This window comes from Hipposideros armiger, unplaced genomic scaffold, assembly GCF_001890085.2.
Source record: "Hipposideros armiger isolate ML-2016 unplaced genomic scaffold, ASM189008v1 scaffold_128, whole genome shotgun sequence".
NCBI classification, from domain to species: Eukaryota; Metazoa; Chordata; class Mammalia; order Chiroptera; family Hipposideridae; genus Hipposideros; species Hipposideros armiger.
In genome coordinates this window covers 1,940,689-1,968,007 of record NW_017731478.1, presented here as the reverse complement: position 1 = coordinate 1,968,007, position 27,319 = coordinate 1,940,689, and the positions used below count along the sequence as shown (strand labels likewise).

Below are 27,319 nucleotides of genomic sequence, written 5' to 3'. Positions count from 1 at the left end.
AGTTAAAAATGCTGAAATACTTCTCTACCAGTCGGTAAAAAGCCACTGCCCCAGCCCCCTCCCCGGGACCCCAGACTTCCGCATGATCCAGTGAGGACAAAGAATCACACAGAGGTCTTCCTGGGTCCAGTCCTAAGTTTCTCTTCTGATCGAGCTGTTCTCCTGGGTACTATTTCTCAGCTCCATGGGCTGGAGTGGGCGTGGGGTGCCTGGTCCCTGATGGAAAAGAATAGGTGGCATTTGCTGGGTCTCTCGGCTTTCCGGGAAGGCACAGATGTCTCAGGGACTTAGAGGAGACAGGCCTCTATGGCCCAGCTCAAGCCCCGTGGAGACAGACAACGGATGTGAATGTCTGTGCTGGGGACATGGGGAGATCTCGGGGACATGAAGAGCACAGATGGGGGCTCCCAGACACTGGGGGGAGGGCCGAGACCACCCAAAGTCTCTCCGCAACTACCCCAGGCAGGGTCTGATGGGAAAACCTAACCAGAGGATGGGGTAGAGGGCCCAGGAAGAGGTCAGAGGTCAAGGGTCAGAGGTAGTACACTTTATTGACCGGGTTCTCCCAACATCTTGCAACCCCCCTGCAAAGCCAGCCCCTGGGCTTTGCCACCATCCCATCCACCGACTAGGGAAGAGAAAGCATCTCCCAAACATCCAAAGGGCCTCAGAACAGCAGGTGGCAGGGGTGGGTGTGGAGAAGGGGGCTGCCAGCCGGAAAGGGGGGCGTGGGGGTGAGGGGCTAAAGCTGGGTGCTGGGCCGGGGACACCCCGAGACTCCCCCAGTTAAGGTTCGTAGTGCTTCACAGTGAGACTGGCTTAGATTTGGCAGGACGGCAGAGGTGACGGGCAGACAGGCGCCTCTCCCTCTCCCAGCCCTCCCTGGGGCCTGACTCACAAAGCTGGGAAGGGGGAGGAAGAAAGTCCCCTTCCCGTGTCCTCCCTCAGGGACAGGGAAGCCCCTTCTCTCTAGGGGCAAAGGGTGGAGGCCAAGTTCTCCCCTGACCTCCCCCAGGCTATTAGGAAGGGTCATTCGCTCCTGGCTCGGAAGTTTCTAGAACATCTCAGTGACCTTGCCCATCATGATTCCCCATTAAAAAAAATGTTTTTGAAATCTAGGAGCTGACTGGGGCCCATCAAACCAAGCAGTAAAAACCCTGATAAGATCTTGATTTAAAAAGGTAGCCTGCCTTCGCTTAGACGCCTTGGGAGGTCAGATGGAGAGACAGGGGCTCCACAGCCCAGACTGGAGGGAGTGGCTCGTGGCAGCCGGGGGGCTGGTGGTGGCCCGGGAACGGAGTGGGGACCAGGGGCAAGATGCAGGAAGCGGTGACAGGTGGTTACATGGCAGGTCGCCTTCCAGGGCTGTGGGCCCAGGCTCCCAGGGCAGCCGGTAGGGGCTGCCCGCCATGGGTACATGTGCCAGGTGGCTGCCGGGGCCTCTGCCCCACCACGAGAGGCAGGGGCCGACCGTCAGGCCTTGTAACAGCCACTGCCCGACGGCTCGTTGTGGCCGGCCGCGCAGTCTGAGGTGGGCTCGAGCCCCAGCATCTGCCGCTGCACCAGCCGGGCGTAGAGGCCACCTTGGGCCAGCAGCTGCTGGTGTGTGCCCTGCTGGACCACGTGGCCCTTGTCCAGCACCACGATGAGGTGTGCCCGCTCCACCGTGCTCAGCCGGTGCGCGATGATGAGCACCGTGTGCTTCTGCAGGCTGCCGTGGATGGCCTGCTGGATCTGGGGAGACAGGGACCAGCTCACGGGTGCTGCCTCGGCCACCGCCCCGCCCCTGCCCCCGCCCCGTCCTCGCTCAGTGCCCAGCTCGCCCACCTCCTAGGGGAAGCGCCCTGCAAGTGACAGATGGGCCCTAGCCTGGTCGTCTTCCGCTCCATCCTCTAACCTTGGCCTTGGATGATGGTCACCCATCAGCCCCAAAGCTCAGGCCAGAAGAAAACCATCCCCCTCAATTCTTCACCTTTCCCTTAGGGCTTGACTCCGACTGGTGACAAACCCTGGAGGCCCTGTCACCCCGATTTATCTCGCTCTGTCCCATCTCTCCACCCTACCACCACGACCTCTCACCTGGATGCCTGTGACCTGCCTGCCCTGCCCCCTGTTCCTCTCTCCCCACAGATTTAAACACTTTTAATCAGTTCTCATCGAAGTCCTGCTCCAGGCCCCCCAATAGTTTCCGGTCCCACTTCGGATAAAATCCAAACCGCTGGGGGCGTTTCAGGGCCGTGAAACTAATCTTTGTCTAGGACGGTGGGTGCATGGCAGGCTGCGTTTGTCAAAAGCCGTAGGATGCACAACACAATCAGTCACCTCCAATGTCCACCAGGGACTCCAGTTAGTAATAAGACATTTGCACTGGTTCGTCAGTTGGAACGAACGCACCACACCAATGCAAGATGCTAACCATAGGGAAGGCTGTGGGCGGGGAGGGGACATATGGGAAGGCTCTGTACTCTCTGCTCAATGACCTAAAACTTCTCTAAAAAATAAAATGTATGAATTAAAAGGAAAAAGTCCAAAGCCCTGACTCGGGCCTGAGGAGCTTGCGTCTCCCTCTGACTCTGTCCTCGCTTCCCACTGTCCTTCGGGCTTGGCTGTGAACCTGCTCTGGGCCTCGTCACCCACGGGCCCTCTTCCGGGGACGCCCTTACCCCAGAACTCCCCACGGCTGCCCCGTTTCCTTTCGGGTCTCGGATCAAATGGAACCTGGGGACCCTGGTTCTACCAGTGAGGACTGCAGACTCTGGGCACACGTGACTCCATCCAAAGCCTGCACTCAGGTGGCCGCACTCCAGCAGGGCATCTATAGCATGCGGCCTCGTCTGCAGGAGGACCCCAGCCCCCCTAAATGCTCAAGAGAATAGACTGTCTGTTCTAACCAACACCTGATAGCAGGCCCCTGACCCTCCCCACCCCCCACCCCCAGGGCGTTTACTAAAAAGGGCTTATAACTGTAAATCCTTCCTCTGTCCCTCTGAGATACATGTATGAATCTCCTAAAACTCAGGAGGGTTCTTTCTCAAGGAGCTGAAAGCCACTCCTTTGCAATGTCATCATCAGGAAGAGGGGGCCTTGGTGTCTGGGTCTCTGTGGGAGTCCAGAATTCTGGACTCCCACAGAGACCCAGACACCTAACTTCAACAGCTGCCAGCAGCTGGCCCAGCTGGAGGAATCCATTCACACTGACCAAGCTTTGTAAGTTTTCCCTCGAGCCCGCTCTCTCCTCCTCCCCGCCCCCTCCCTTCTCCCTTTGAAATGCCCGTTCCCTCTGCACAGGCTGCCTGGAGCTCAGCTCTTTCCCTGCTATCAGTGGTTCCTGAATAAAATCTGTTTTTCCAGCTTTAACTAATGTCCGGCTGTGTTTCTCTTTGACGAGGGTGACCCCTCTCCATCTCCCTGTCACATGACTGTTTCATTTTCAACGGAGGAGGGGCCACTGGTTGAACGCATGCTTGTGTCCTTGTTTGGTATCTGTCTTCCCCCTGAAATGGAAGCGCCTTGGGGGCAGAGGTCTTTGTGGGGCTGGTCAGCCCGCCCTTGCAACCCCAGCGCCGGGAACAGGGCCTGGTACCCGAAAGGAGCAAGGCAAACACTGGCGTCATGAATGAATTGATCCGTGGAGAGGCTGAGGGACAGATACTTGACCAGACCCTCTTTACCAGTGAGAGGGAGACTCAGAGAGGGGAAGGGACTGGCTCAAGGTATGAGCTGCAAGACAGAGCTTCTAAGCCACGTCTCCTGACTCTAACCCTGTATCGTATAATTTCAGCTCTGCTGAGAGCCAGGAAGTGGGGCCCGGGGTGCCCAGACCCTCTCCCCTAGCTCCCTGCTCTCAATCCTGGCACACCGCAGTCTAGGAAGCTGAGAGTCTGGGAGGGCCCCGTGGCCATTCCCGAGCCCTTCCCAGGCCTGTCTGCTAAGCGGAGGGGCTCTGGCCCCTCCAGACCTGCTCCCTACTCCAGCATCACCCGCCATCCGCAACTCACCAGGTACTCGCTCTCTGCGTCCAGAGCACTGGTGGCTTCATCCAGGATGAGGACAGGTGGGTTCCGTACCAGAGCCCGGGCCATGGCCACCCGCTGCTTCTGGCCGCCTGACAGCTGGGCGCCCTTCTCCCCTGTCTCTGAGTGGCAGAGGCACAGGGACAAGTGAGTGAGGGGTGCAGCTGGGGCAGCCCTAGGGATGAGCGAGAAGCCCCCTTCCTCCACCTTTCCCTGCTGCAATGGGAGTGGTGCTCTCCAGGAAAAGTGTGGTTAAAGGGGCCATTGGCGGGGACAACCGGCAGTTTGGAAATTCATGAAAGGATGCTCTCCCTTCCTGTTCAGAAGAGGCACGCAGATCACGACTCCACGCAATGGGTACCAAGGTACCAATTTTAACCCATTGATTTGGCAAAAATCCAAACGTTTGATGATACACTGTGCTGGTGTGGCTGTGGGGAAATCTTCCTGGGGCACGCGCTGTTGGGGTGATCCCTACAGCCCCCAATCTGTAGGGGTGCAGCACATACACCTCTGTGTCTGTTGGCTTGGACTGTGCAAGTCTATGGATTTCAATTACAAATGCCCAACCCTTGTGCCAGCAAATCCACCTCTGTCAATTTTCCCTACGGGTCAACTTTCCCATGCACAGTGACGCAGGCACACGTTGTGTGTGACTCACAGCACAATTATTGCAAAATAATAATAATAATAATAACAAAGATAAAAAACCTACTCAAATGTCCATCCATAGGCAACTGAATAAAAACTGAAAAAAAAAGCCCATACACTGGAATACTATGCAGCTGTTAAAAAGGAACACAAAACCCAAAGTAAGTAGAAGGAAGGAAATAATAAAGATCAGGGCAGAAATAAATAAAATAGAGACTAAAATAGCAATAGAAAAGATCAATGACACTAAGAGCTGGTTCTTTGAAAAGATAAACAAAATCGATAAACTTTTAGCCAGACTCATAAAGAAAAAATACAGAGCGTACCCAAATAAAAAGAGGAGCTACTAATGACACCACAGCAATATAAAGGATCATTAAAGAATACAATTAATATGATAACAAATGAAACAACCTAGAAGAAATAGATAAATTTCTAGAAATATACAAACTTCCAAGACTGAAACAGGCAGAAACCAAAAATCTGAGCAGACAGATTACTAGCAATGAAATTGAAGCAGTAATCAAAAAACTCCCAACAAACTGAAGCCCAGGACCAGATGGATTCACAGGTGAATTCCACCAAACATTTCAAGAAAAATTAACACGGGTCCTTCTCAAACAATTCCAAAACATTGAAGCAGAAAGAACGCTTTCAAACTCATTCTACGAAGCCAGCCATCACCCTGATACCCAATCCAGACAAAGACACTACAAAAAAAAAGAAAATTACAGGCCAATATTCCTGATGAGCATACATGCAAAAATTCTCAACAAAATATTTGCAAACCGGATTCAACACAACATTACAAGGGTTATACACCAGGACCAGGTGGGATTTATCCCAGGGATGCAGGGATGTTTCAATATCCACAGATCATTCTATGTGACATACCACAACAAAACCCAAGATAAAAATCATATGATCATCTCAACAGAGGCAGAAAAAGCATTTGACCAAAAAGAACAAGGCAGCTCTTTAGGCACCAATGTACAAATCACGAAGATATTGTGTTAAGTTTAAAAAGTCAGGTGCAGAATTTAAGGTGCTGTTTTGTTTCTGTAAAAGGGTGGCATATGTTTATATTTGCATAAAGAATCTTTAAAAGGACATGTAAGAAATGAAGAAAAAAAGTTTTGATGGGGGCAGGAGGAAACGGGGGAGTGTCATAAAGGGATGGAATAAAAATATGTCAGTTTATGTATTTTTTAGTTTTAAACCATGTGAATAGCCCCTTTTCACGGGTTAACGTTTTTACATGTATCAAATATAATAAAATACATAAATTACTATGTTGTTACATTTATCAAATTAAAGTATTAATTTGTTAATCTAAAATTAAGTAACTGTAATTAAGAAAATACATATATATTCTTTTTAAATCATAATGTTTGGGAACTAAGTAGAGGTGGTGTCGTGGGTGTACTCAAGGCCACTAAATTGTTCACTAGGAAACGGTTATGTTTACGTCACGTGAATTTCACCTTGAAATAATAAAGGGCAGCAGGCAGAGGGCAATGCACAACTCAGAGGGTCGCATCCCTGAGGGTGCAGCTCCAGGCACGGTGGAGGTGACGTGCCTGGGCTCGGTACCTGTATTGTAGCCGTCCTGGAGCTCCATGATGAAGCTGTGGGCGTTTGCCTTCTGCGCAGCCTCCACCACCATCTCGAAGGGCATGGTGGGCAGGCCGTAGGAGATGTTGTCTGTGATAGAGCGGGCGAACAGCACTGGCTCCTGGCTCACCAGGGAGATCTGCGGAGGAGGAGGAGGGATGGGGCATGAGAGGCCAGGGACACGTCCAGCCAGCTGTCACCAGGAACCTGGCCAGCCCCGGGCCAGGCTGACGCCAGGGGTCTCGGGTCTGAAATCTGATCAGGGCCTGCGCCTGGCTGCTGCGTGCAGCTGCCTGTCTTCCTTACAATCAAGTGAGTCCACTTTCTGCACAAGCCATCGGCCTCCCTGGACCAACAGACTGGGCCCGCTAAACTTGCTGCCCTGGGCTAAGCCAGGTTCCCTGACCTCCGAGAGAGCTCCCTCTCTGCCCTGTCCTGGACATAAAAAGAGAGGGAGAAAGAGAAGGTAGCATGCACCTCTGTGAGTGAGTCTGTCCGTGTCGGGAAGCAAGAGGCCGCAGCAGGCCCCAGACCACAAGACCTCCCTCCCCTCTAAGAGAACATTTAAGGGAGCTGTTGTCCCACGGTCCCAGTTTTAGGAATTTGGCCTACAAAAATGGTATTATGGAGGATGGCATTGCAACATTGTAAATAGCAAAAAGAAAATTAAAAAAAGAAAGAAAAGAAATAACCTAGTTGCCCATAAATTGGGGATTGGTTAAATAATTACAGTACATTCATAAAATCAAATTCACACACACACACGCACACACATGCACAGCATGATTCTATTTTTGTTTAAAAAACTATATATGTGCCTTTATATGTCGATAATATTTATATAAAGAAACAAGCGTAAAGAGATATTTACTAAACTGCTAACACTGCTCACCTTCATTGGGTGGAATTCAAAAGGTGAGGTGGAGGGGAACTCTCCTTGTCTTAATTATAAAGTTTTCTGAATATATGGGAACATGGTTACACTGTTGCATTTTATTGTTTTGAAAACTAAAATTTTCAAAACTTGGGGGTCACACACCTGAGACCACTTCTCAGCCATCTACCCCTGGTTATACGGGTGGGCAGGTTTTACACTCTGTAGCCTTCTGTCACCATCTAGCATTTGCCTGGGAGTTCTGGAATCTCTGTGCCAACCCTCAGGCTTGCTCATAATGTAATGTATGTTGATGATGTAAATGATGCCCCCTAAACAGTTGGTGTTTCTTGTGCAGTGTACAACCTGAACAACCATCCAAGGCATCCCTGTTCTTACGCTAGCACAGGATCAGGTGTTGAGGCTCCTTTTCTGAAAGAATTACCCCAAACTGTACGGTCCTTTAAGTGCTGGGGTTGACTTAGCTGTGGACCTGCTGGAGCGCTCACCTACTGCTAGTGGAATGTAAAGTGGTACGACCATCCTGGTGGCAGAAACGGCTGTGTGGCAGTCACTACTAAAGTTGGGGCTATGCATCCACTCTGGGGGAGCATACCTGCGTGCACCAGAAAACACCGACAACATTGTCCGTATCAGTATTATTGGTAATAATAAAAACCAGGAAAACAGCCCAAATGTCCATTAAGGGCAGAATGCGGAACCAGGCCGTGACGTGTTTACACAGTGGATTATCATCTAGCAACAAAAATGAATGAACGGCAGCCACAGCCTCCACCTGGATGACTCGCAAACAGTGCTGAGTGGAAGAAGCAAGACACAGATGGCTACCCGCATTACGACTCCCGCTAGAAGTTCACCACTAGGCAAAACACAGCTGTGCCCTGTGGGGAGGGAGGCACACAGAGACAGTGAGATGAAAGGAAAGCATGAGCATGAAAGCCGGGCAAGAGGTTGCTTCTGGGGGGACTTCTGGAGCGCTGGAATGTTCTAACTCTTGACCTGGGTGGTGTTACACTGGTGATAATTCTCGGAACCGTACGTGTATTTTAGGCTGTTCTCTGCCACAGCTCACAAGAGAAAAGTTTAGACAATAAAAGGGCGGACGAGGGCAGCAAAGGCTCACCACATACCACTCGGTGCAGGAACTTGTGGTCATAGGCACTGATGGGCTTCCCGTCCAGGAGCACGCGGCCCCCCTCCAGGGGGTAGAAGTTCTCCAGGATGTTGACACAGGAACTCTTCCCACTGCCCGAAGGCCCCACGAGCGCCGTCACTTTTCCTGGGGACAGGCTGAAGGAGACGTTCTGCAGGGAACACGCAGACATGGACGGTGTGGAGCCACAGACGTAGGTGGGCACCCGTCCCAGCCCACCCCATGCCCCTCTGCCATGGTTGGGTACTGCTGGCTCCCGAAACGCTCTCCTTTCTAGGATCCGGCAGTAGTTTTATACTTGTTTCCTCTGCCTGGAATGTTCTTTCTGCAGAGAGCCACCTGATTGGCTCCTGCTTCTTGTTCAGGTCTTAGCTCAAATGTCGCCTCCTCTGAGAAGGCCTCCTTGACTGTTACATCACCCCTCTCACTCCAGCCTTCTGTTAGTAATCTGTCTTCCCGACCGGAACCCAGACTCCATGAAAACAGGATTCTGCCTTACGTGTTCCCGGTGACACAGCCATGGCCTGGCATGTGGGAGGTGCGACAGGTGGCATGAGGGAAAGGGTGACTGGGCAGGCCTTGAGCCCCCTCACCTGCAGGACCTTGGTGTGGGGCCTAGTGCGGTAGGTGAAGGTCACATTCTCAAAGTCCACGCGGCCCTCCAGGTGGTCAGGGGCCAGTTTCCCATCATGCACCATGGTTGGCTGTCGGTCAATGAACTCAAACACCTTTTCAGCTGCCCCGACTCCTTGCATCAGGCCGCTATAGACAGAGCCCACGGACTGCGAGGGGAGAAGACACACGTTGCTGTCCCACCAACACCCCACTCCTGGGAGGTGAAGGGGGTGTGGAGAGAGCAAGGACACAGCAGCAGTTCTGGGAGAAGGGAGCGGAGGGGGGGAGGCAGCTGGGGCCCCACCTGCTAGTACAGCAATTAATGACAATAATAAAAAAATGAGGACAGCAGTCATAAATACTGATAATGTTAGCAGCCAGTACCTCACCATCATCATAGCTAAATCTCAGAACTACCCAGCGGAGTGTGTGTGATCAGCCCCCAGACGAGGAAACGGAAGCGCAGAGAAGTTAAATGAACCAGCCGGAATGCGGCAGAGCAGGAACGGGGCCTTCCTCTTTCAGTTGCCAGAGCATTTCTCAAATTTCAGTTTAAAAAAAATAGGTCTTAATGTATACTATGCATTCCCTTGGGTAAAAGCAATATACACAATATAAATGTGACTAATATGGACGACTCATTTTATTGAGCACTTTGTATATGTTACGACGTAGGTTCTATCATGATCTCCTTTTTACTGGCGAGGAGACTGAGGCCCAGAGGGCTCAAGTAACTTCCCCCAGGTCACACAGCCAGGGAATGGCATAGCCAGGACTTGAACTCGGGCTCCCAAGTTCAGCCCCGTAGGTGCTGTGACTGAGGGTCCTGGTGGGTGACACGGGGGTAATACTAGTACCGGTGTCGTGGTTCTGTGAAGACCGCGCTCGGCATGAAGTGAGCCCTTGACACATCACAGCTCCGACCATTACCCTGCTATTATTAGTAAGTACCAGGCTGTGTAAAAGTCACCCTTCACAGTCCCTCATCCCAGAGGTGACCACGGCTCCCTCTGTATCTCCCCAGTTCCTTCTCTGTGTGTTTACAAACACACACATGTCTATAATTACTTTTGAGATTTAAAAACTACACATGGGGTCAGACTATCCCTCCTGCCTGGGGATTTGCTTCATTCCACCAAACAGCGTCTTAAGGTTCTTTCCACACCCTGGCTCCCTCATCGCTGTAGCTGCTGCCTGGTCTGTACGGGACACATACTGTCCCCGGAATACAGATGTACTGCGATTACCCAGGCCCTGGCCCTTGGGCACGTAGGGTGGTTATCACCTTTCCCCGTCATAAACGATGACGCCCTGACAGTCCTGAGACACACATTTCTGCCCGCTGGTGTGAGAATTTCTGAAGCATGGATTCCTGGAGGCAGATTGCTGAGTCAGATGACACTGCAGGTGTGACTCGTCGATGCAAAGTGCCATCTGTGGCAGATGTTAATACCCCTCCCCCGCAATCCTTGAGCTTTTTCACTATTAGTCCACAGAGGCCCAACCTCAATGTCTGAGGGCCTTGGGGATGGGAAGCAGAGAACGATGCCCCCCCACTCCAAGCATCCTCATGCCATGACTGATAAACGCCCCAGCTCCCTGTCTCAGGATCTGCTGGTGGGGGAACAACCCTCGTCTTTTCCGTGGCACTGCGCTTTAAAGTGGGTTAAAATAAAGTCAGACCCATCTGCCTTTGAACCCACGTCCCCCACACATGTGGGGGGAGTTGCTTAATCTCTCTGAGCTTCAGCGTCCTCTACTGAGAAAGGGGAACGGGAAAAGCACTGAGACCTCTCACGGCGCTCTTAGGTGTGTTTTCTGAAATAGTCTTTGTTGCTGCCCCTTGTTAGTGTTGTTCTCATTATTGGTATTATGGTGTTTTCTCCCTTTCCGGCTTTAGAAAGATCCTTTGGACCTTGGAGCACCCTGTTCAGATCTCTCTTCCCCACACTCCCCGCTCCTTCTCCCCAGGACCCCCTCTCCAAGCCAGCCCCTCACCTCCATACAATCTCCCAGGACAAACTCGTAGATAATGAAGGAGATGAGGTTGCCGCTGGTCATCTGTCCGGAGATGACGAGGTGGCCCCCGTAGTAGAGGATACTGACCTGGACCACCAGCAGCGTGAGCTGGGGGCAGAGGAAAGGGGGCATTTGGGTCACAGAGGCCTTGGCTCAGATCCTCCCCCGCGCCCCCACCTCAGGGGAAGGGGAGAGTGGCTGTGAGCTCTGGACTCTCAGCCATAAACCGAAACAGCCAATGGCAGTGGTGCCTGCCCCCCCCCCACACACACATGCTGATGCCCGTCTGTCACCCATGCCTTCCTCCTTCCCACTGTGGCGTTTTCCCCTGCCAAGGCCCCCAGCTGGAGCGGGCCACGGGCCTGGCTGAGAACAAGGCTTTCTTTGTAAGGGCCTGGCACACACATCAGCCCCCAAGCCCTCAGCTTGGCCAAGCGGGAGCTATTAGTCCTCGTCTATACAGGGAAGAGCACGGTTCAGAGAGGTTGAGTCCACTGGCTAAGGTCACACAGTGAGCCAGGGTGGTGAAGTCTGTGCTTCTCACCCCACCGGGGTCCATAAAGGAGGGGCTGTGTCCAGGCACCCTTGTCTCCCTCCCACTCCAGTGCCTGGGGGAGTGTTTGGGGGAGGGGTGGGACACCCAGGGTCCCAGTGTGTCCCTCCCCACACCAGCTAAGTGCAAAAGGCACAGCTGCTGCTGGATAGATTGTGGAGAGGCTTGGCTAACTGAGCTGGATTTGGGGCTCCTTCTCCTCCCTGGCCGGACACTTTTGAGGGGTGGCCCACATAGTTCCTGCCCCCTGGTTACCCTTAGACCACCAGCTCCTTCTCCCCGCTAAACTCCAAACCCCCGTGTTTCCTAGCCCAGCGACTCCCCGATGAGCCCACCTCCCAGGTGTGGCCAAGCACCTCCCTCTTCTCCAGGGAGGGGCTGTGACTCACGCCCCCCCCCCTCCCCCCGAGTGTGGTGGTGACATAGGACCTGCCGGAACGTGACATAGGACCTGCCGGAACGTGGCCCAGGTTGGGTCCCCGCTGGCCTTGGGGCGGCTCCCCACCTTGGCAGGATGCTTCCCCAGCTGATAAGAGAGCTCCTATCCTGAGGAGGCCCCAGGGAAAGAGGGGGTCCCTATGAGGAAATACATCGGGAGGCTTCTCCGAGGACAGGGGACAGTCAGGTGCAACCAGCCTGACGCCCACATGCAGGGACCCCCATTCTCCGCGTCCCATCCCCCCACGGTCGGACCTGCCCGGGGCTGGGGGCACGTACCCCGCTGCCCCAGACGTAGTACATGTAGGCGGCCGCCTCCTTCCTGTTCAGCTTGTACACCTGCTGCAGCTTCCGCGAGTACACTTCTGCCTCCTCCTCCTCGTTGGCGAAGCTCCGGACAGTCTTCATGGCGCTGATGGTCTCCTCGGCTGTGGTGCTGGCTCTGGCCAGGGCGCTTTGGACCTCTTTGGAGAGTCTCTATGGGCAGGAGCGGGTACAAGATGGAGGCGACCCCAAAACAGACAGTCTCACTAATCACCTGAGCCGCAGGCCTCTCTGGGCTTTTCTACCCTTAGATGGTGCCAGCTCTGTGCGGGGCGTTCCGGAGACAAAAGGGGAAGACCTCGCTCCCCGTCCTTCCCCACCTCCTTTTAGCTTGATTTGATGGACTCAGAGAACAGACTCCAGCTGGGTTCTTGGGGTGAGACCCCAAGCTTCCAGCTCCTGAGGGCTGGGGGGCTGAAGGCTGAGGGCTGGGGAGCTGATCATTAAGTCATTGCCAGTAGACAGAGGAGGTTGTTCATGACCATACAGATTTGGGTAATCCTTTCAGAAAAGGAACCTCCACACCAGATCCTGTGTGGGCATAAGTACAGGGATGCCCTGGGTGGTTGTTCAGGTTGCACACTGCACAAGGAACACCAACTATTTAGGGGGTGCCACTTACATCATCAACATACATTACATTATGTGAGCGTCTGAGGGTTGGCACAGAACTCCTAGCCAAATTCTCGATGGTGGCAGAAGGTACGGGCTATTAAATCTGCCCACATCACGTGCATATAATTGGGGATAGATAGATGGCTGAGAAGTGATTCCGAATGTATGACCCCCAGGCTGCTGCCCACCAGAGCTCTGGAAGTGGTCCCTGGGCAGTGCTGGTCAGGCTTTGCAATAGTCGCCATCCTCAGATTTGCAAACCAGCCAGGAAGGCTGCCCAGGAGGCCAGGCCAGGGTCACACACGGGCACGTGCCATGACCTGTGAGTCACAGCCAGCTGTCGGAAGCATGCAGTGTGTGCAGGCACCCGGGGCAGCCAGGCTGGCACCCAGAGTCGTGTCTGGCCGTGGGCAGTGTGTGACTTGTGACGATGACTTGGTGGCAATATTCAACATATGCAGGGATGGGTAGAAGGCCTGAACAGAGCTTCCTTGAGGGCCTGGCTGACTGAGCTTGCGGCTGGACCTGAGGTGTGCAGAGGTGGGGCTGATGGGGGAGGCCCAGGGTTTCCTGCCCAGTCCCAGGGGCTGGCAGGAAGGCAGGAAGGGCGGGGTGGGGAGCACAGGAAGGGAACTGGCTCCAACTCCGACTCATATGTTTACTTTTTTAACTCAGGGAGGAAAACAGTGAGGCCCGTGACCCAGAGCTGCAGGGGAGAGGGCCCTCCTGGGTGGTGGGCACTGCCAGAAGGCCACATGGGTTGTGGGGAATGGATTCATTTTGGGATTGGCCTCAGGTCACTGGCACCAAGGGTTCCTACTGAGCTGGGGACACTCAGCCCATGGCATGTCAAAACCCCCTGCTCGGGCGTAACCCTGCCCCTCCACCCCCGGCCCCGCGGCCTGGATCCCTGGGGAAGGGGCCGTCTGCAGCTGTCTGAATCCAGCCTTGGTCCCTTAGGGATCGGGGGCAGCGACCAACGTGGCAAGCAGGAGGAAGGCGAGGCAGGGGCCTAGTTCACAGGCCCACCTTCCTGGCAGAGGCAGTGCCAAGGGGCGGCCTGCCCATAACCGCTCACGGGGCCAGAGCCACTCCCACGTCAACACCGCTCTACAGAAAGAGACCAAAGTTGGCACTCAGAGTGAAAACCAAAGTCCTCACAAAGGCCTACGTGGTCTGGCCCCTGTCACCTCCCTGCCCTCATGTCCCGTCCTCTCCCCTCACTCATTGCTCCAGCCTCACTGGTCTCCCTGAGGCTCCTCAAACACACCCGGGACGTTCTCACCCCGGGGCCTTTGCACGGGCTGTACCCTCTGCTTGGGGGGTGCTTCCCCAAGACGTCCAACACTGTACTCGAATGTCTCCTTCTCAGAAACACCAACGGAAAATTGCAGCCACCCCCAATCTCTCTCTTCCTCGCTTCCTTTTTCTCCTTAGCACGTACCGTCTTTTACCCCATTATATATTAAAACCGCTACCGTCTGTCTCTCCCACTAGAGCATAAACTCCCTGAGAGAAGGGGCCCTTATCTGGTTCACTAGATGTATCCTGGTGCCTGGGAGACCCTGGGTGCTCACTAGATACTGACTGACTGAGTGAATGAGCACATGAACTAACGCAAACACAGCCCCCGCTAGCTGCCAGCGGCCACGGGGTCCCTTCCCCTCCACCCGGGAGTTGCCCGCGCTCCCAGGGCCCAGCAGAGACAGGTGGGCCTACCTTGTAGTACTTGCCATAAATGTCAGACACCATCATGATGATGGGGAAGCCCATGAAGGTGACCAAGGAGAGCTGCCACGACAGGCTGAACATGAAGACCACCACGCCCGTGACCTTGACCGTGTTCCGCAAGAAGATGTTGATATTCTGGGAGACCAGGTCGCTGACCATGGTGGTGTCCGAGGTGAGGCGGGAGATGAGGTCTCCTGGAACACAGGCAGCTCAGCTCCCACTGCGGCAACGGGGCCACTGCAGGTGGGGGCAGGGGACACTGAGGGGTTGCAGGGAAGCTCAGGACTCCCCACCTTCTGGGGGTGGGGGGGTGGGAGGGGAGAAAAGCAGATGTCCCCTTGTCACCAGCATCTTGTGACATTACATTCCACAGCCCAGAGGTGGCGGCTGAGGCTCAGAAAGGGGAAGATGCTCGCTCAGCGCCAGCGGCTTGTCCATGACTGAGCCGGAGCCCAACCGGGCAGAGAGGGTCACTCCCCCTTCCCGCCTATGGAAATAACAGTCTGGGCTGGGGGAACAGAAAGGAGCCGAGCCCCGTTTACCAAGTGCTGGACATCGGGCCAGAGCTTTGCAACCCCCGATGTTGGCGTCTACCATGGTTCCCGTTTTAGAATGAGAAAACAGGCTCCATGAGGTTAAGTGAGTGGGTGGGGGGACCACGGCCTACACCTGGCGGGTCCGTTTCAGAGCCTGGGATCTTGGCTGGATCGTACGGCCTTCCCTGCTCTGCCCTGTACTCCCCATGTGGCTCCCCCCCATAGGAGCTGAGCCCCTCAGGCCACAGGCTTGGGGACCCCTGGCCTCTGTGGCTCCAGAGGGCAGTGGGAAGCGAGACCCTGGCTCCAAAAGGACCTTGGGCGGCCTGGCCAGGGTCCCACAGTGGCCACAGTTCACACCAAAACCTCAGCCAGCAGGGCAGCTCCCCAGCGCTCAGGCGGGCTCAGAGGCCCAAGCCAGCCTCCTGGGGTAATTGCAGCCTGAATGGGATGGTGGGAAGAGCCAGCTGGGCTGAGACCATGGATGTACCCATTTATTTTCTCAGCTTGAGACAAGCCCACCCTGGCGGGGCCCAGCCCCAGGTCACCCGAGGCCCCGGGAAGACCAACCTGTGCGATTCTCGTCAAAGAAGCTCGTCTCCTGCGACACCAGTGAGCGGAAGAGACGGTTTCGAAGGCGGATGTTCAGTCTGGCAAATATGAGGGTAAAAATGCCGCCCCGAATACCTGCGGCAAACGAGCTAATTGCAGATAAGAGATGTTATATATAGCACAACGTCCTTCCGACAACCAGCAGCCTCACCGGGCTGCTCCCTCCCGCCGCTGGGAGGCGTGCGCCCCTCGCAGGGCGGAGGCAGGGCAGGACCCCAGCCTCCAGCTCACTGCCCGGGGCTCGTGCCCAGCTGGAACCCCCAAGGGGAGGACAAACAGGGGGCTGTGCTTCCTGAGGCTGAGGGCCCCAACTTTGCCAGCCAGACCCCTCTCCCTTCCGGAACCAGCAGACAAGGCTGGCCCTCGTTCCCCACTTGGAAGACAACCCGGGGTGGTGAACAAGGACCCTGGAGGACTGAAGCCATTTTTAGGAACAAGAGGGAGTGGCTCTAGGGTTGGCTCAGCTCAATGGACGTCGGTTCTGAGCCCTTCGGTTGTTGAGGACCACGGTAACCAGCTGAGGGACAGGCCTCCCCAGGGGCATTTCTTGGGGCTCCCTAGCCTGTTTTCCCCTTAGGAGCTGGCCCTGACCTCCCTCCCCTGCTGTAGGCCTTGGGGGGGGGGACAGGGCTGGGGGTCAAGAGCAGGCTACCTGCCAATGGCCAGCAGGCACATGACAACGACGGCCGTGGTGAACTGCTCCATGCTCTTCTGGATGACAATGCCATCGATGGCCCGGCCGGTGTAGTAGGGGAGGAAGGTCTCTCCTGCCGGGAGACAGGGCGCGCTCAGGGGGCGTCTGCAGCCAGGGGGCCCGTGCCCTTCCTCTAGAGCCCCAGGAAGCCCCCCCCACCTTGCCTGCTCTGCTCACCCCATAGGGGGTTCTCTCTCTTGGCAAATTTCTCTTCTCACTATGGTGGGAGGTGGGGTAGGGGCCCCGTATTGCTGATCGCTCCCCGCTTTTCAGAGAAGAGGGACCCAGGAAGCGTGGGGTCTGCCATCTGCACAGGCTGGGTCAGTATTAATAAGGCTACCAGACGCTGAGTGGCCCGGGAGATATCTCATTCCCTCCACGCAGACTCTGAAGTTGGTCTTGTCATCACCCGATTTTACAGATAACGAAGGGAAGCTGAAAAGGTGAGATGACGCTAGCCCGGGCTGAAGTTTACTTTCTTCTCCTTGGTAGAGGGGTCAGAGTTCACATTCTAGAACCTCAGAAGTTGTTGATATTTTGGTTCCGAGCAATGCTAGGAATTGCCACCCCGCCCTTCTTGGTGGTGCACTTTACAGTTTGCTGGATTATATCCTACCCATTTGTCTTATTGTATCTTCACAACAATCCTGGGCGGGGGGGTGAGGAGAGGGGATGTCACCCCCATGTCACAGGGGTGGAATGGAAGACTCAGAGAGGTTGAGTAATTTGCCAGGGGACACACAGCAATTAAGATGAAGGGCCAGGGCTCAAATCCAAACCGGCTTCCACTTTGGGGCTCTTTCCTTGTCCCTTCCCTTCCAATAACCTGGAATGCCCACTCTCATCTTACGGACACGATGGACATGGAGTGGCATGTGGTCAGACCAGGCTGTGTTCCATTTTCACTGCAGCTCTTTCCACAGGACACAGCCTGGCTGGGGGCTGGGCATAGAGTAGGCGCTGAATAAAGGTCACTGAATGAACCCTGGGCCTCTCTACGTGATGGCTCAGGCAGGACAGTGAGGCCTTCCGTGGGGTTCTGGCGCCCTCTGCTGGTCTTGGCACAGAGGCCACAAGGTCTAGAGGGCGTTGGTCCTCACGGCTCAAGGCGAGACGGGAGTCTCCAACCACCACTGTGGAGTGCCACTGGAGCTGACGTTCTGCTTCGGTTTACCCACAGGGGAGAAAAGGGCGTCAGCGAGCTTCAGCAGCATTGTGACCCCGGCAAGCACCAATGAACGACAATGACAACCACCATGAGAGGCATTCACCGAGCCCTTCCTGGGTGCGGGCGCTGTGCTAAGCACGTGTGGAAACCCTCCTGTCGGATCTATACGAGAACCGTGTGAAACTCCCCGATGCATCAGCAAATCCTGCGGCTCCACCTTCAAAATATTTGCAGAATCCAAGCACTTTCACGGCCTCTGCTGCCCCGCCCGGGTCCACGCTGTGGGTCTTGCTTAGACTATCTCTAGTAACACCTCCTGGCGCTCCTGCTCCCACCCTTGTATACCTATCAGCCTTTTCACTCAGTCGACAGCAGGTGCCTGTGAAACTCAAATCAGATCTTGTTGTCCCTCAGCTCAAAACAGCCCAATGGCTCCCTTCTCTTCAGGGTAACAGTCAGCGTCCTTACAGTGGCCACGGCGCCCTGCACAGTCGGGCCGCTGCGACGGACCTGACTTCCTCTTCTACTCTCTCCCCTGGCACGAACTCTGCTCCAGCTGGGCTGGCCTCTGCTATTCCTTTAACAACCGGACACCTTCCTGCCTCAGGACCTTTGTATGGGCTGTTCCCTCTGCCTAGAGCACTGTGAGCCTAGGTATCAGCTCCCTCACCTCTAACGCCTCCCAATAACCCTATAGGTAAGGTATTATAATTATTATTTCTATTTACAGATGAGGAAACTGAGGCTCAGAGTAGTTAGGTCCCTTGCCCACGTATAGGTAGTTGGGATGCCATGAAATCCATATTATAGATCTCGGAGGAAGGCCCAAGATATGGTGGAATAGGTAAACGCTATGCCTGCCGCCTCCCATAGTCAAATTAAAGTTACAGCTAAATTACAGAACAATCAACCTCGAGAATCATGTGAAGGTTAGCTGAACAGAACCCCCTATAACTTACGGATTTAAAGAAGAGGCCACATCGAGGCTGCCCTTAAAAAAAAACACAAAAAAAAACCCCAAGAATCCCAATTTCATAGGAGATACTCAACGCTAAAACTACCCTTTTTTCCCAATGGACGTTTTTTCTTTCAGATGATGAGGTGTCAGAAAAAGCTGGGCCCTTCTGGATGTTTGTTGACTGAAAAATAATGATTAATAACCACAGTACCTAAATTATAAAGGGCTCACTCTTGTCGGGCACCGCATTTCATCTTATCGAATTCTCACAATAACCTGACGAAGCCCCCGTTTCAGGATGAGACGCTGAAGCTTGGCAGGTTACGTACACTCGCCTGAAGTTACCCATGAGGCTGGGGGCCTGATCGCAGGTTAGCGCCCTTGACCTCCACCCATCTTGCAGGGGGCAAATCTTCTCAGCTGTATTTTAGGACACGTGCACACACCACCTGACAACAGGGCCCGGCAGGCGGGGGAAAACGAGGTCGTCGGGTGACATCTGCCCACACAGGCAGGATGGTCATTTGTTCGTTTATTCATTCAGCAGGACTCCTCTGTGCCAGGTATCCTCTGTATCAGGGGGCCCAGGGAGAGTCAGACTTGTCCCTGCACCCTCGAGGGGCTCAGAGCCTGGTAGGGGAGGCAGAAGCGTGGACGCATGATTTTCATGTCCCCAACGCTGTAACTGAGGTGCAGACAGAGGGCCACAGTCAGTGAAATCTGAGAGGGCTTCTCCAAGGAGGGGACATTTGGGCCTTGAAGCATGAGTAGCGGAAATGATCTGGATAAACGGAAAGGGCTGTCCCAGCAGTCACAGCTGCTAATATTCACTGGGGGCTTTCCAAGTGCCAGGAGCTGGCCAAGGTGTCTCACCCGTATTAACTCACAAACCCCAGGGTGATGAGTACTATTACAGTTCCATTTTACAGGTGAGGAGTCTGAGACAGAGAGGTTAAGTAACTGGTCTAAAGTCACACAGCAGTTAATGGACCGGGTCTGAGACAGAGAGGTTAAGTAACTGGTCTAAAATCACACCGCAGTTAATGGACTGGGACCAAGAGGGTGGAGGGTGGATAGCGAGGGGAAGGGGGCTGCAGAATTGGGGCCAGCTCTGGGGTTTGCCTGTCCTCTTTAAGAACACTCTGGCTTTGTGGCCACTCCCAGGCTCTGTCCCTAAGAGTTACACATCTAACAACTCCTGACAGCCAACATTTCTGAGCACTTACCATGCTGTACCAAGCTCTGGACTTGGTCTTCTCCTGTTGTATTCAAGCTTTACAACATTGTGACAATAAGGACACTAACAATCCCCACTGCATAGGAGAAGGAAGTGAGGCTCTGAAACGCTCAAGAACTTGCCCACGACGACGCAGCTAGGGAAGGAACAGGGCTGGGACTGTACCCTGGCCTCGTCACCCACAGAACCCACGGAGTCTCCACCCTGCACTGTCGCCTTCCCACCCACGTTGCTGGAGGGGTGCTTTCGAACTGTGTGGAACCAGACCCACAGTAACCAATACGTTTAGACATGTACACACAGGCACGCATAACTGAAATGTAAGTTTCTGAAACAATACTTAATCTTACTACAATAGTTAATCTTACTACAGACACCACATCACTCTGAGGTCTCTATTCTGTTCTCTTCATTACAAAAAAAATGCTTTTGACTCAGAGATCCCACTTCCAGAAATTTATCCTACAGATATACCCACATTTGTAAGAAATGTGTACAAATAAGGTTATTGATTGGAAAAGGAAAAGATTCAAAATAACCCAAGAGTCTAATAACATCTAAATAATTGATGCTATAACCACACAGCGGGATATTATGTAGCCAGATAAAAGAACAAGGCACTGACTGGGAACATCCCAGAATATACCAGTAAGGTAAAGACAAACAAGACACATAATAGAATGTAAGAGGTGGGGCGAGTGGTGTGTTCTGATTTGCTTGTAGCTGCATAAGGAAACACGGGAAGCATATAGAAGAAACGAAAAAAAGTGGTTTCCTGCCCACTTGGAAGTTTCCGGAATCTTTTGCTATAGTTAGCCCTGGGGGATCAGGGTTGTCAGGGGGAAGACATAGGAGTGCCACTCTCAGGGAAGGCCACGCCGTGAGGTAACACTTTTTGTACCAATTGGACGTATGAACCATGGAAGTAAATGTTAAAATTTAAGAGGCAATAAGAGGTGGCTATGCTCCTCTAAGTTGATTTCCGGGGTGCCCGCCAGGCCCCGCCGGTGCTCACTTACCCAGAGCTGCCACGATGAGGAAAAAGGAGGCTGCCACGAGGAAGACGACGTCAGGCTTGGTGTAGGACAGCAGCTTCTGCAGGGTGGCCCCGGATGCCTGCTCAGGCGGCGACCGGTCCTCCCCAGCGAAGCCCTCGGCCTCGGCGCCTGCCCCCGGCTCAAGGGCCTTGGCATTCGGCTGCACCGTGGACAGCAGCCACCACAGCAGGAAGGAGGCAGCGAGTGAGATGTAGGTCCACACGAAGAGGGCCCAGAACCACGGGTCCCGGACCGGCTTGCGGACCTCGGAGAAGAGCAACAGCTTCACCATGGTGTAGATGCCCGCGAAGAGGCACACGAGGGCGATGACCGTCCGCGAGGCCCGCAGCCGCCGGGGCCCCAGGGCGCTGTTCTTGGCCACGCCGATGGTGGCCCCCAGCAGCAGGCAGCTGCGGTACAGGCAGGCCGCCCAGAGGTCCAGCACCGAGTCAAAGATGTTGAAATGGCGGATGTCCTCCAGCAGGCTGCGGTCCAGGTGGCTGAAGACGTAGATGGTCGTGGTCATGCCAACGTCCGTGCTCATGAAGGCCAGGGTCGCCACCACCGCCTTCCACAGCTGCATCCTGCTGGCTGGCGGTAGGCAGGTGCCGAGGGGCAGGCTCTAGCTCACGGGGACAAGGCCATTCATCGTCTGCAGGGCGAGGCCGGACCTGTCAGGGCAACAGGGCGAGGAATTAGGTTTGCCACTTGGCTATAGCAGGTTTGGAGAGGCGCTTCTCCGGGGCAGAAGCGGGGCTGGGCTGGGCTGGGCTGTGCCTCTGAGCGCTGCCTCTTAACTTGAGTCTGTTCCTTTCTCTCCCAGGGTCTTTATTGCCCCTTCTGCAAAATGGCCGAAGCTCCGGAATCCCCAAGTGGAGGGGGGAGGCATGGAGAAACAGGAGGGGTGATTCTGAGTAGAGACTGGGGAGGGGACCAGCCTGAGAAACCCTCTCTCCCATAACTCTGGTGCTCAAACCAAGGCAACTGACCTCCTGTTTGGGAGTGACAGAAGCCCCACACAACCCCGCGAGGCTGGTGCATCCACATTCCCGTTTACAGTTGGGGAAACTGAGGCACAGAGAGGCAAAAGCATGCACCCCGTATCACTCTGCCAACAAAGGCCCAAGCCGAGACTTGAGCTAACATGTGAAGGATTCCAGAACCTGACTCTCAATTTCTGCATCGCCCGCACACAGCGGGGCCACAGTAACACAAGCAAACAGTTGTGTGACATAGCCCTTCCTATGAACTCAGCCCCTCACATACACCAGGTGCTTTATATGCGTTTGCTTATTTAATCCTTCCGACGACTCCGTGAGATTCGCACTATCATCATCCCCATTAGCAGATGGAGAAGCTGAGACCCAGAGAAATTAATAACTTGCCCAAGATCACACAGTTGGTAAGTAGCAGAGCTGGGATTTGAACCCAGGACTGTCTGGCTCCAGAGTCTAGGCTCTAAACAGCTAAGCTAAAACGCTTGTCAATATAACAAGTGTTAACAGGGAGTGTTCATCAAAGGAAAAAAGAGTCTAGACCAGAGGGGCTCATCCAAGCAGAGTTGGTGGCAATGACAACAATGACAATGACAGCAACAGAAGTAACAACAGCTGACACTTATGGAAGTGAACGTGTGCCTGGCAGTATTCTAAGTGATTTACAGGCATTAATCCTCACAAGAATCCTATCAGGTGGGTTCTTTTATTAGCCCCATTTTACCGTTGAGAAAATCGAAGCACAGAGAGGGTAAGTGACTTGCCCCAGGTCACACAGCTAAGAAGGGGCAGAGCTGGATGTGAACCCAGGCGGTCGAGTTCCAAAGTCTGTGCTTTCAACTCCAAAACCCTAATCCTTCAAACAGCCTCTCTCTCCATGGGGTTGGCAAGACCCCTAACGATGCTCAGGAGGGGTCTGAGAGGCAGAAAGGAAGGACCCAGGGTGTGATCGTCCACAACCCTGGGCCCTGCCTTCACCCCAGCACTTCTAGGCAGACTCAAGTCTGCCCCAGAGGAGACGGTTGCCTTGTCAGCAGTTGCCCCTCCAAGGGAACCCAGGGCTGAGTGGGACCAAGGGTAGGGGAAGGGATGCGGGTTGGGGCCGGGAGAGGGACCAAGCAACCCCCTCCCAGGCCCCTTGCTCCACCCCCACCCCGCTGGGCTGCCAGCGCAGGCTCCTGCCTGCTGCAATGCAGAGGCCTCAGGGAGCCAGTGAGTGGGTGAGCGTGAGTCGGAGCCCAGAGAGGGATGCTCTTGGCCTGGTGCCCCACCAAGCCTCCTGGGCAGGCCAATGCCAGCTGCCCAGGCCCTGCCTGCCACCTCAGCTGCTGCTATCCTCTTGGTGGGCACAGGGAATCAATCTCTCAGCCCCCAGAAAGGAGCTGGGGTTCAGAAGTGGGACAGGAGGTGGATCTGCCAGCAACCAGCTCTGGGGCTTGGCTGGCTCTCCCTGTCCCTACTCCCAGTCACTGGCGAAGTTCCTTCCTGACACCCCTCCACTTTGGGTAATGTCAACCCCACTGGACAGCCACCCACCCGGGAGTCCCAGTTGTTTATCTTCACCGGAATAAACAAAATTTTGCACTCTAGCATTACAGACTCCCTGAACCACGTTTTACAGGCAGGAAAACTGAGGTCCAGAGAGGGAGGTGACAACGCTTGTCGAGGGTCACCCAGCAACTGGAGGCAGAGCAGCAATAGCACCAGGGTCCCCAGCTCCCAAGAGCTGAGTTTTCTACTCCAGGCTGATGGAGCAGAACCAACTCGGGTCGGGTTACAGCTCTAGGAGGGAACAGGCTAATCTCTTATTTTTAAAGTTATTAAGCAGGAGGATGAAGGGGACAAGACCATTGGGCTGCTTGGAGGTATGTCCCTGCTCTCCTTCTGCCTGATTTGGAGGACATAGCCGGGGTCGGCCAGGTGAAGTTGGAGGGCAAACTGTGGACACATGGATGACGTGTGTGGCCTGAGGGACAAGGACAACGTGGTAACCAGAGGCCAGAGTAGGCACTGCCCAGGGCCTGACACAGCCCTGGAAAACAGGGGCAACTCGCCTTGACCTCAGATGCTAAGGAATAGCACAGGATTAGCAAGCCACCCCATCCCCACAGGGGTCTTGTCAAAGGCTTTTCCTCCCAGGTGAAGAAATGCTGGTTGGGGCATCTCCAGCTGTCAGCTGCACAGAACATAATAAATAATAATTATCATAACCGCAACAGCTACCATTTATGGAGTGTTACTAAGCGCTAGGCAATGTGCTAAGTGCCCGGCACCACCCTGGGTGGGAGGCCCTCCCAGGTATCATCCCCACTGTACAGATGGGGATGTGGAGGCTTGGGGGAAATTCAGGGACATGCAGAGATCTGGCAAAGGCATAAAGGCTGAAACGTTTCACTCTCTGGATGGGCCCTGGCCTAGGGACCAAAAGAAAAGGGTGCTCAGTTCACCCCTGACTTGGCGAACTTTTCACCCCACAGTGGTCATTCATGGCCAGTGGTGGAACGGCCCATTCACTGCTTAGCAAACAGTGTTGACTGAGGCCAGTTCTGCCAGTTCTGTGGAATAGTGTGTCACCGTGGGTCTCCAGGGGCAGGGCCAGGACTGGGCTGGGCCCCTGCTGTTCCAGCCTGACTCCCACCCTTGCTGGGCCCACCACATGCCAAGCTGGGACTTAGGAAAGTTTTTTCGGGTAACTCGTGGCTCTGGGTGAGGCACACTGGGGAGCTTACCCTAGCCTTCCGACAATCTTCCTTTTGTCATCTTGCACCTGCCCCATCTGAAGCAGGGGACAGGGGACCAGCCTTTCTCCAGGGGGTGGGACAGTGGGCAGAGGGCAGGGAATCCTGTAAGACCAGCTTAAAGCTATCTTAATGAGCATCAGGCCTGGGGAGGGGGCACCTGTTTTAGCAGAGGCCCAGAAATAAGAGCGGGCCCCTGAGAAAGGCAAGAGGGGCATCGGCCCATCGGCCAGCTGAGGAGACTGAGGGAAAGGGTTTGCCAAGGTGGGCAGGCCCAGCAGGGCCCCGGGGCTTCTGCCACAGCCAGAGCTCAGGCTGTGTGGGCAGGCCCCGCTGTGAGGCATGGGGAGCCCTCAGAAGACACGCCAGTCTGAGCCTGGGGGAGGACAGCCATCGCAGGGTCCTCCCCCAAAGGCATCCCTAACCATTTTCCAAGAGACAGCGGCACCGCAGGGGTTAAAAAAAAATGCAACATTTGCCCTGCGGGCGTGGAGAGGATTCTGCAGGGATGGATGGGGGGTGGAGCTTACGGGCGTGGGGGTACAGTGATAGGGCCAGAAAAGCTCCCAGGAGGCTCCCACCTTCACTGGAGATGCCTACTCCACCCCCGGGGCAGGGGGACCCAGACGCCCTCCAGCCTGTGCCCCGCTTGGCATCCAGGCCTGGAAAGGACCCGGGTCGGGGGTGGCAGACACCGCATTCTTACCTGTTACCTTACCTGGCATCAGGTGAGCCGTGTGGAGGGGGCGCAGCGGGCTCGGGTCTTCAGGGGCGCAGGCTCCGCGCAGCTCATTGGAGACAGCTGGGCGCTGAGCTAGCTCGGCTCCTCGGGCCGCTGCTCTCCACCTCCGCCTCGGCTGCGCCTTGACAAGGTCGGAACCGAGCCGCGCTGGCGCCTAAGCCAGCTGACTGGCGGGGCGGGGCCTCTCGACGGGGCGGGGTCTCCTGGGGGCGTGACCAGAGCTAGCCGCCTGCCCACCTGCGGCCAGCCCCGCCCCCATCTGCCCAGCCAGGCCCTCCGCGCACTGAAATGGCCTCACTTTCTGGGGACCTACTCTTTAACGGGTCTTTTTCTTTGAAGGTGGGGGTTATCCCATTGTGATCCTCATTCATTCACTCATGCACTCACTCATTCATTCAATAAATATTTGTCCAGCCCCTACTATGTGCCGTGCACCATTCTAGGCGTTTGAGATGTGACGTTCAACGAAACAAGGCCCCTGCCCTTCTGGAAATGACAGTCTAGTGAGGGGGTCAGGCGATACACATAACACATAAGTACATTATATGTGTTGGAAGGGAATACATTTTATGGAGAAATACAAAGCAGAGTAGTGGGACTTGGGAGAGGGGAGGCAGCGATATGTACTGAGTGATTACTAGGTGCTAGATGCTAGGTGCTGGGTGCTCAGAATCCTGCCACGTGTAGAAAAAAAGACAGAAAACGCCCATCTTTTTGAAGTGGGGGGAGACAGAAAATCAATGAGTAAACACATAGGGTAATATCTGGGAGTGATAAGCGTTGTAAAGGAAATAAAACTGGGTGAGGCAATGGCAAGTGCCATGGGAGGGCTCTCTGAGAAAGGTAAGGGGTGAGAGGTGAGAAGGCGAAAGCCCCGGAGTCATCTGGGGGAATAGCATTCTAGGCAACAGGAACTCCAAGATGAAGGGCTCGTGGGTGGGAACTCGCCTGGCCATTGGAGGAACAGGAAGGGACCAGTGTAGCCTGAACCAAGAGCTCGGGAGAGGGGGACAAGGCCCAGGGGGGCAGCAGGGTGGGGCACGATATGTCCACATCCCTCTGTCCTTCAGTCAGAGGTTTAAAACAGCCTCTGCTACTCACATGGCACAGTCTTCTTCAAGGGGAATTTGGTAAAGTTCAGAATTTATTTATTTATTTTTTGTTTTGTTTTTTGTTTTAGCTGAGCCATCCTGCTACCTGTTGGCAGCTCAGCGGTTGCTCAGCTCGGGCTGGACTCGAACCGCTGTTGCTCAGAGCTCAAACTCTTGAGTGAGCTCTTAACCAACTGAGCCACTCGGCCGGCCCAAGTTCAGAATTTAAAACATACTTTTTTTTTTTTTTTTGACCCAGTAGGATTTTCTTCTATAGCTAGACTGGTGGAGGGGAGCAAAGATACTAGTTTGCAGATAGTTACTGTAGTAGCAAAAGTCTGGAAATAACCTAAATACCCTTCCCTAGGGAACTGGCCAAATAATTGTAGAGCATCGCTCAACAGGGGAAAGAAATCTATGTACCTATTCACTACGTGGGACAATTAAGTTTGCCAACATGTTGCAACGATGTTGCTAACCTTTTTTTGATATCAGAGGGATTATTTACTATGAATTTGTACCAACTAGACAAACAATTAACCAAGTTTCCTATTTGGAAGTGCTGAAAAGGCTGTGTGAAAAAGTTAGACCACCTGAACTTTTTGCCAACAATTCATGGCTCTTGCATCATGACAATGCACCAGCTCACGCAGCACTGTCTGTGAGGGAGTTTTTAGCCAATAAACAAATAACTGTATCGGAACATCCTCCCTACTCACCTGATCTGGCCCCCAATGACTTCTTTCTTTACCCGAAGATTAAGGAAATGTTGAAAGGAAGACGTTTTGATGACCTTCAGGACATACAACAACAGCTCTGATGGCCATTCCAGAAAAAGAGTTCCAGAATTGCTTTGAAGGGTGGAGTAGGCGCTGGCGTCAGTGCATAGC

The 27,319-nt window shown here is 54.2% G+C and overlaps 1 protein-coding gene across 3 annotated transcripts; it reads right to left on the bottom strand.

The window, feature by feature from the left end:
- Positions 1–532: 532 nt before the first annotated feature.
- ABCB9 (ATP binding cassette subfamily B member 9) lies at positions 533–27,177 on the bottom strand. 3 transcript variants are annotated; one of them, XM_019649042.1, is made up of 13 exons: positions 27,149–27,177; positions 25,303–25,541; positions 20,846–21,534; positions 16,422–16,536; positions 15,728–15,858; positions 14,610–14,815; positions 12,231–12,428; positions 10,940–11,068; positions 8,920–9,108; positions 8,304–8,477; positions 6,258–6,417; positions 3,999–4,135; positions 533–1,734 (listed from the first exon to the last, which is right to left on the bottom strand). In XM_019649042.1, exons 3-13 carry the CDS (start codon positions 21,444–21,446, stop codon positions 1,474–1,476), a joined length of 2,301 nt encoding a protein of 766 aa, XP_019504587.1. In that variant the 5' UTR covers positions 21,447–21,534; positions 25,303–25,541; positions 27,149–27,177; the 3' UTR covers positions 533–1,473. The 3 variants fall into 3 exon arrangements, with proteins under 3 accessions (XP_019504587.1, XP_019504585.1, XP_019504588.1); XM_019649040.1 differs by having other exon boundaries at positions 25,315–25,541; positions 27,149–27,176; XM_019649043.1 differs by lacking the exons at positions 25,303–25,541; positions 27,149–27,177 and having other exon boundaries at positions 15,728–15,844; positions 20,846–21,114.
- Positions 27,178–27,319: the final 142 nt, after the last annotated feature.

Coding starts and splice junctions, on each gene's coding strand:
- ABCB9 (XM_019649042.1), bottom strand. CDS start 21,446: ATGCAGCTGTGGAAGGCGGTGGTGGCGACCCTGGCCTTCATGAGCACG. Junction 14,816..15,727: donor CTTTGACGAGAATCGCACAG/GTTGGTCTTCCC, acceptor CCTGTGTTCCAG/GAGACCTCATCTCCCGCCTC. Junction 6,418..8,303: donor ACAAGTTCCTGCACCGAGTG/GTATGTGGTGAG, acceptor CCTCCTCCGCAG/ATCTCCCTGGTGAGCCAGGA.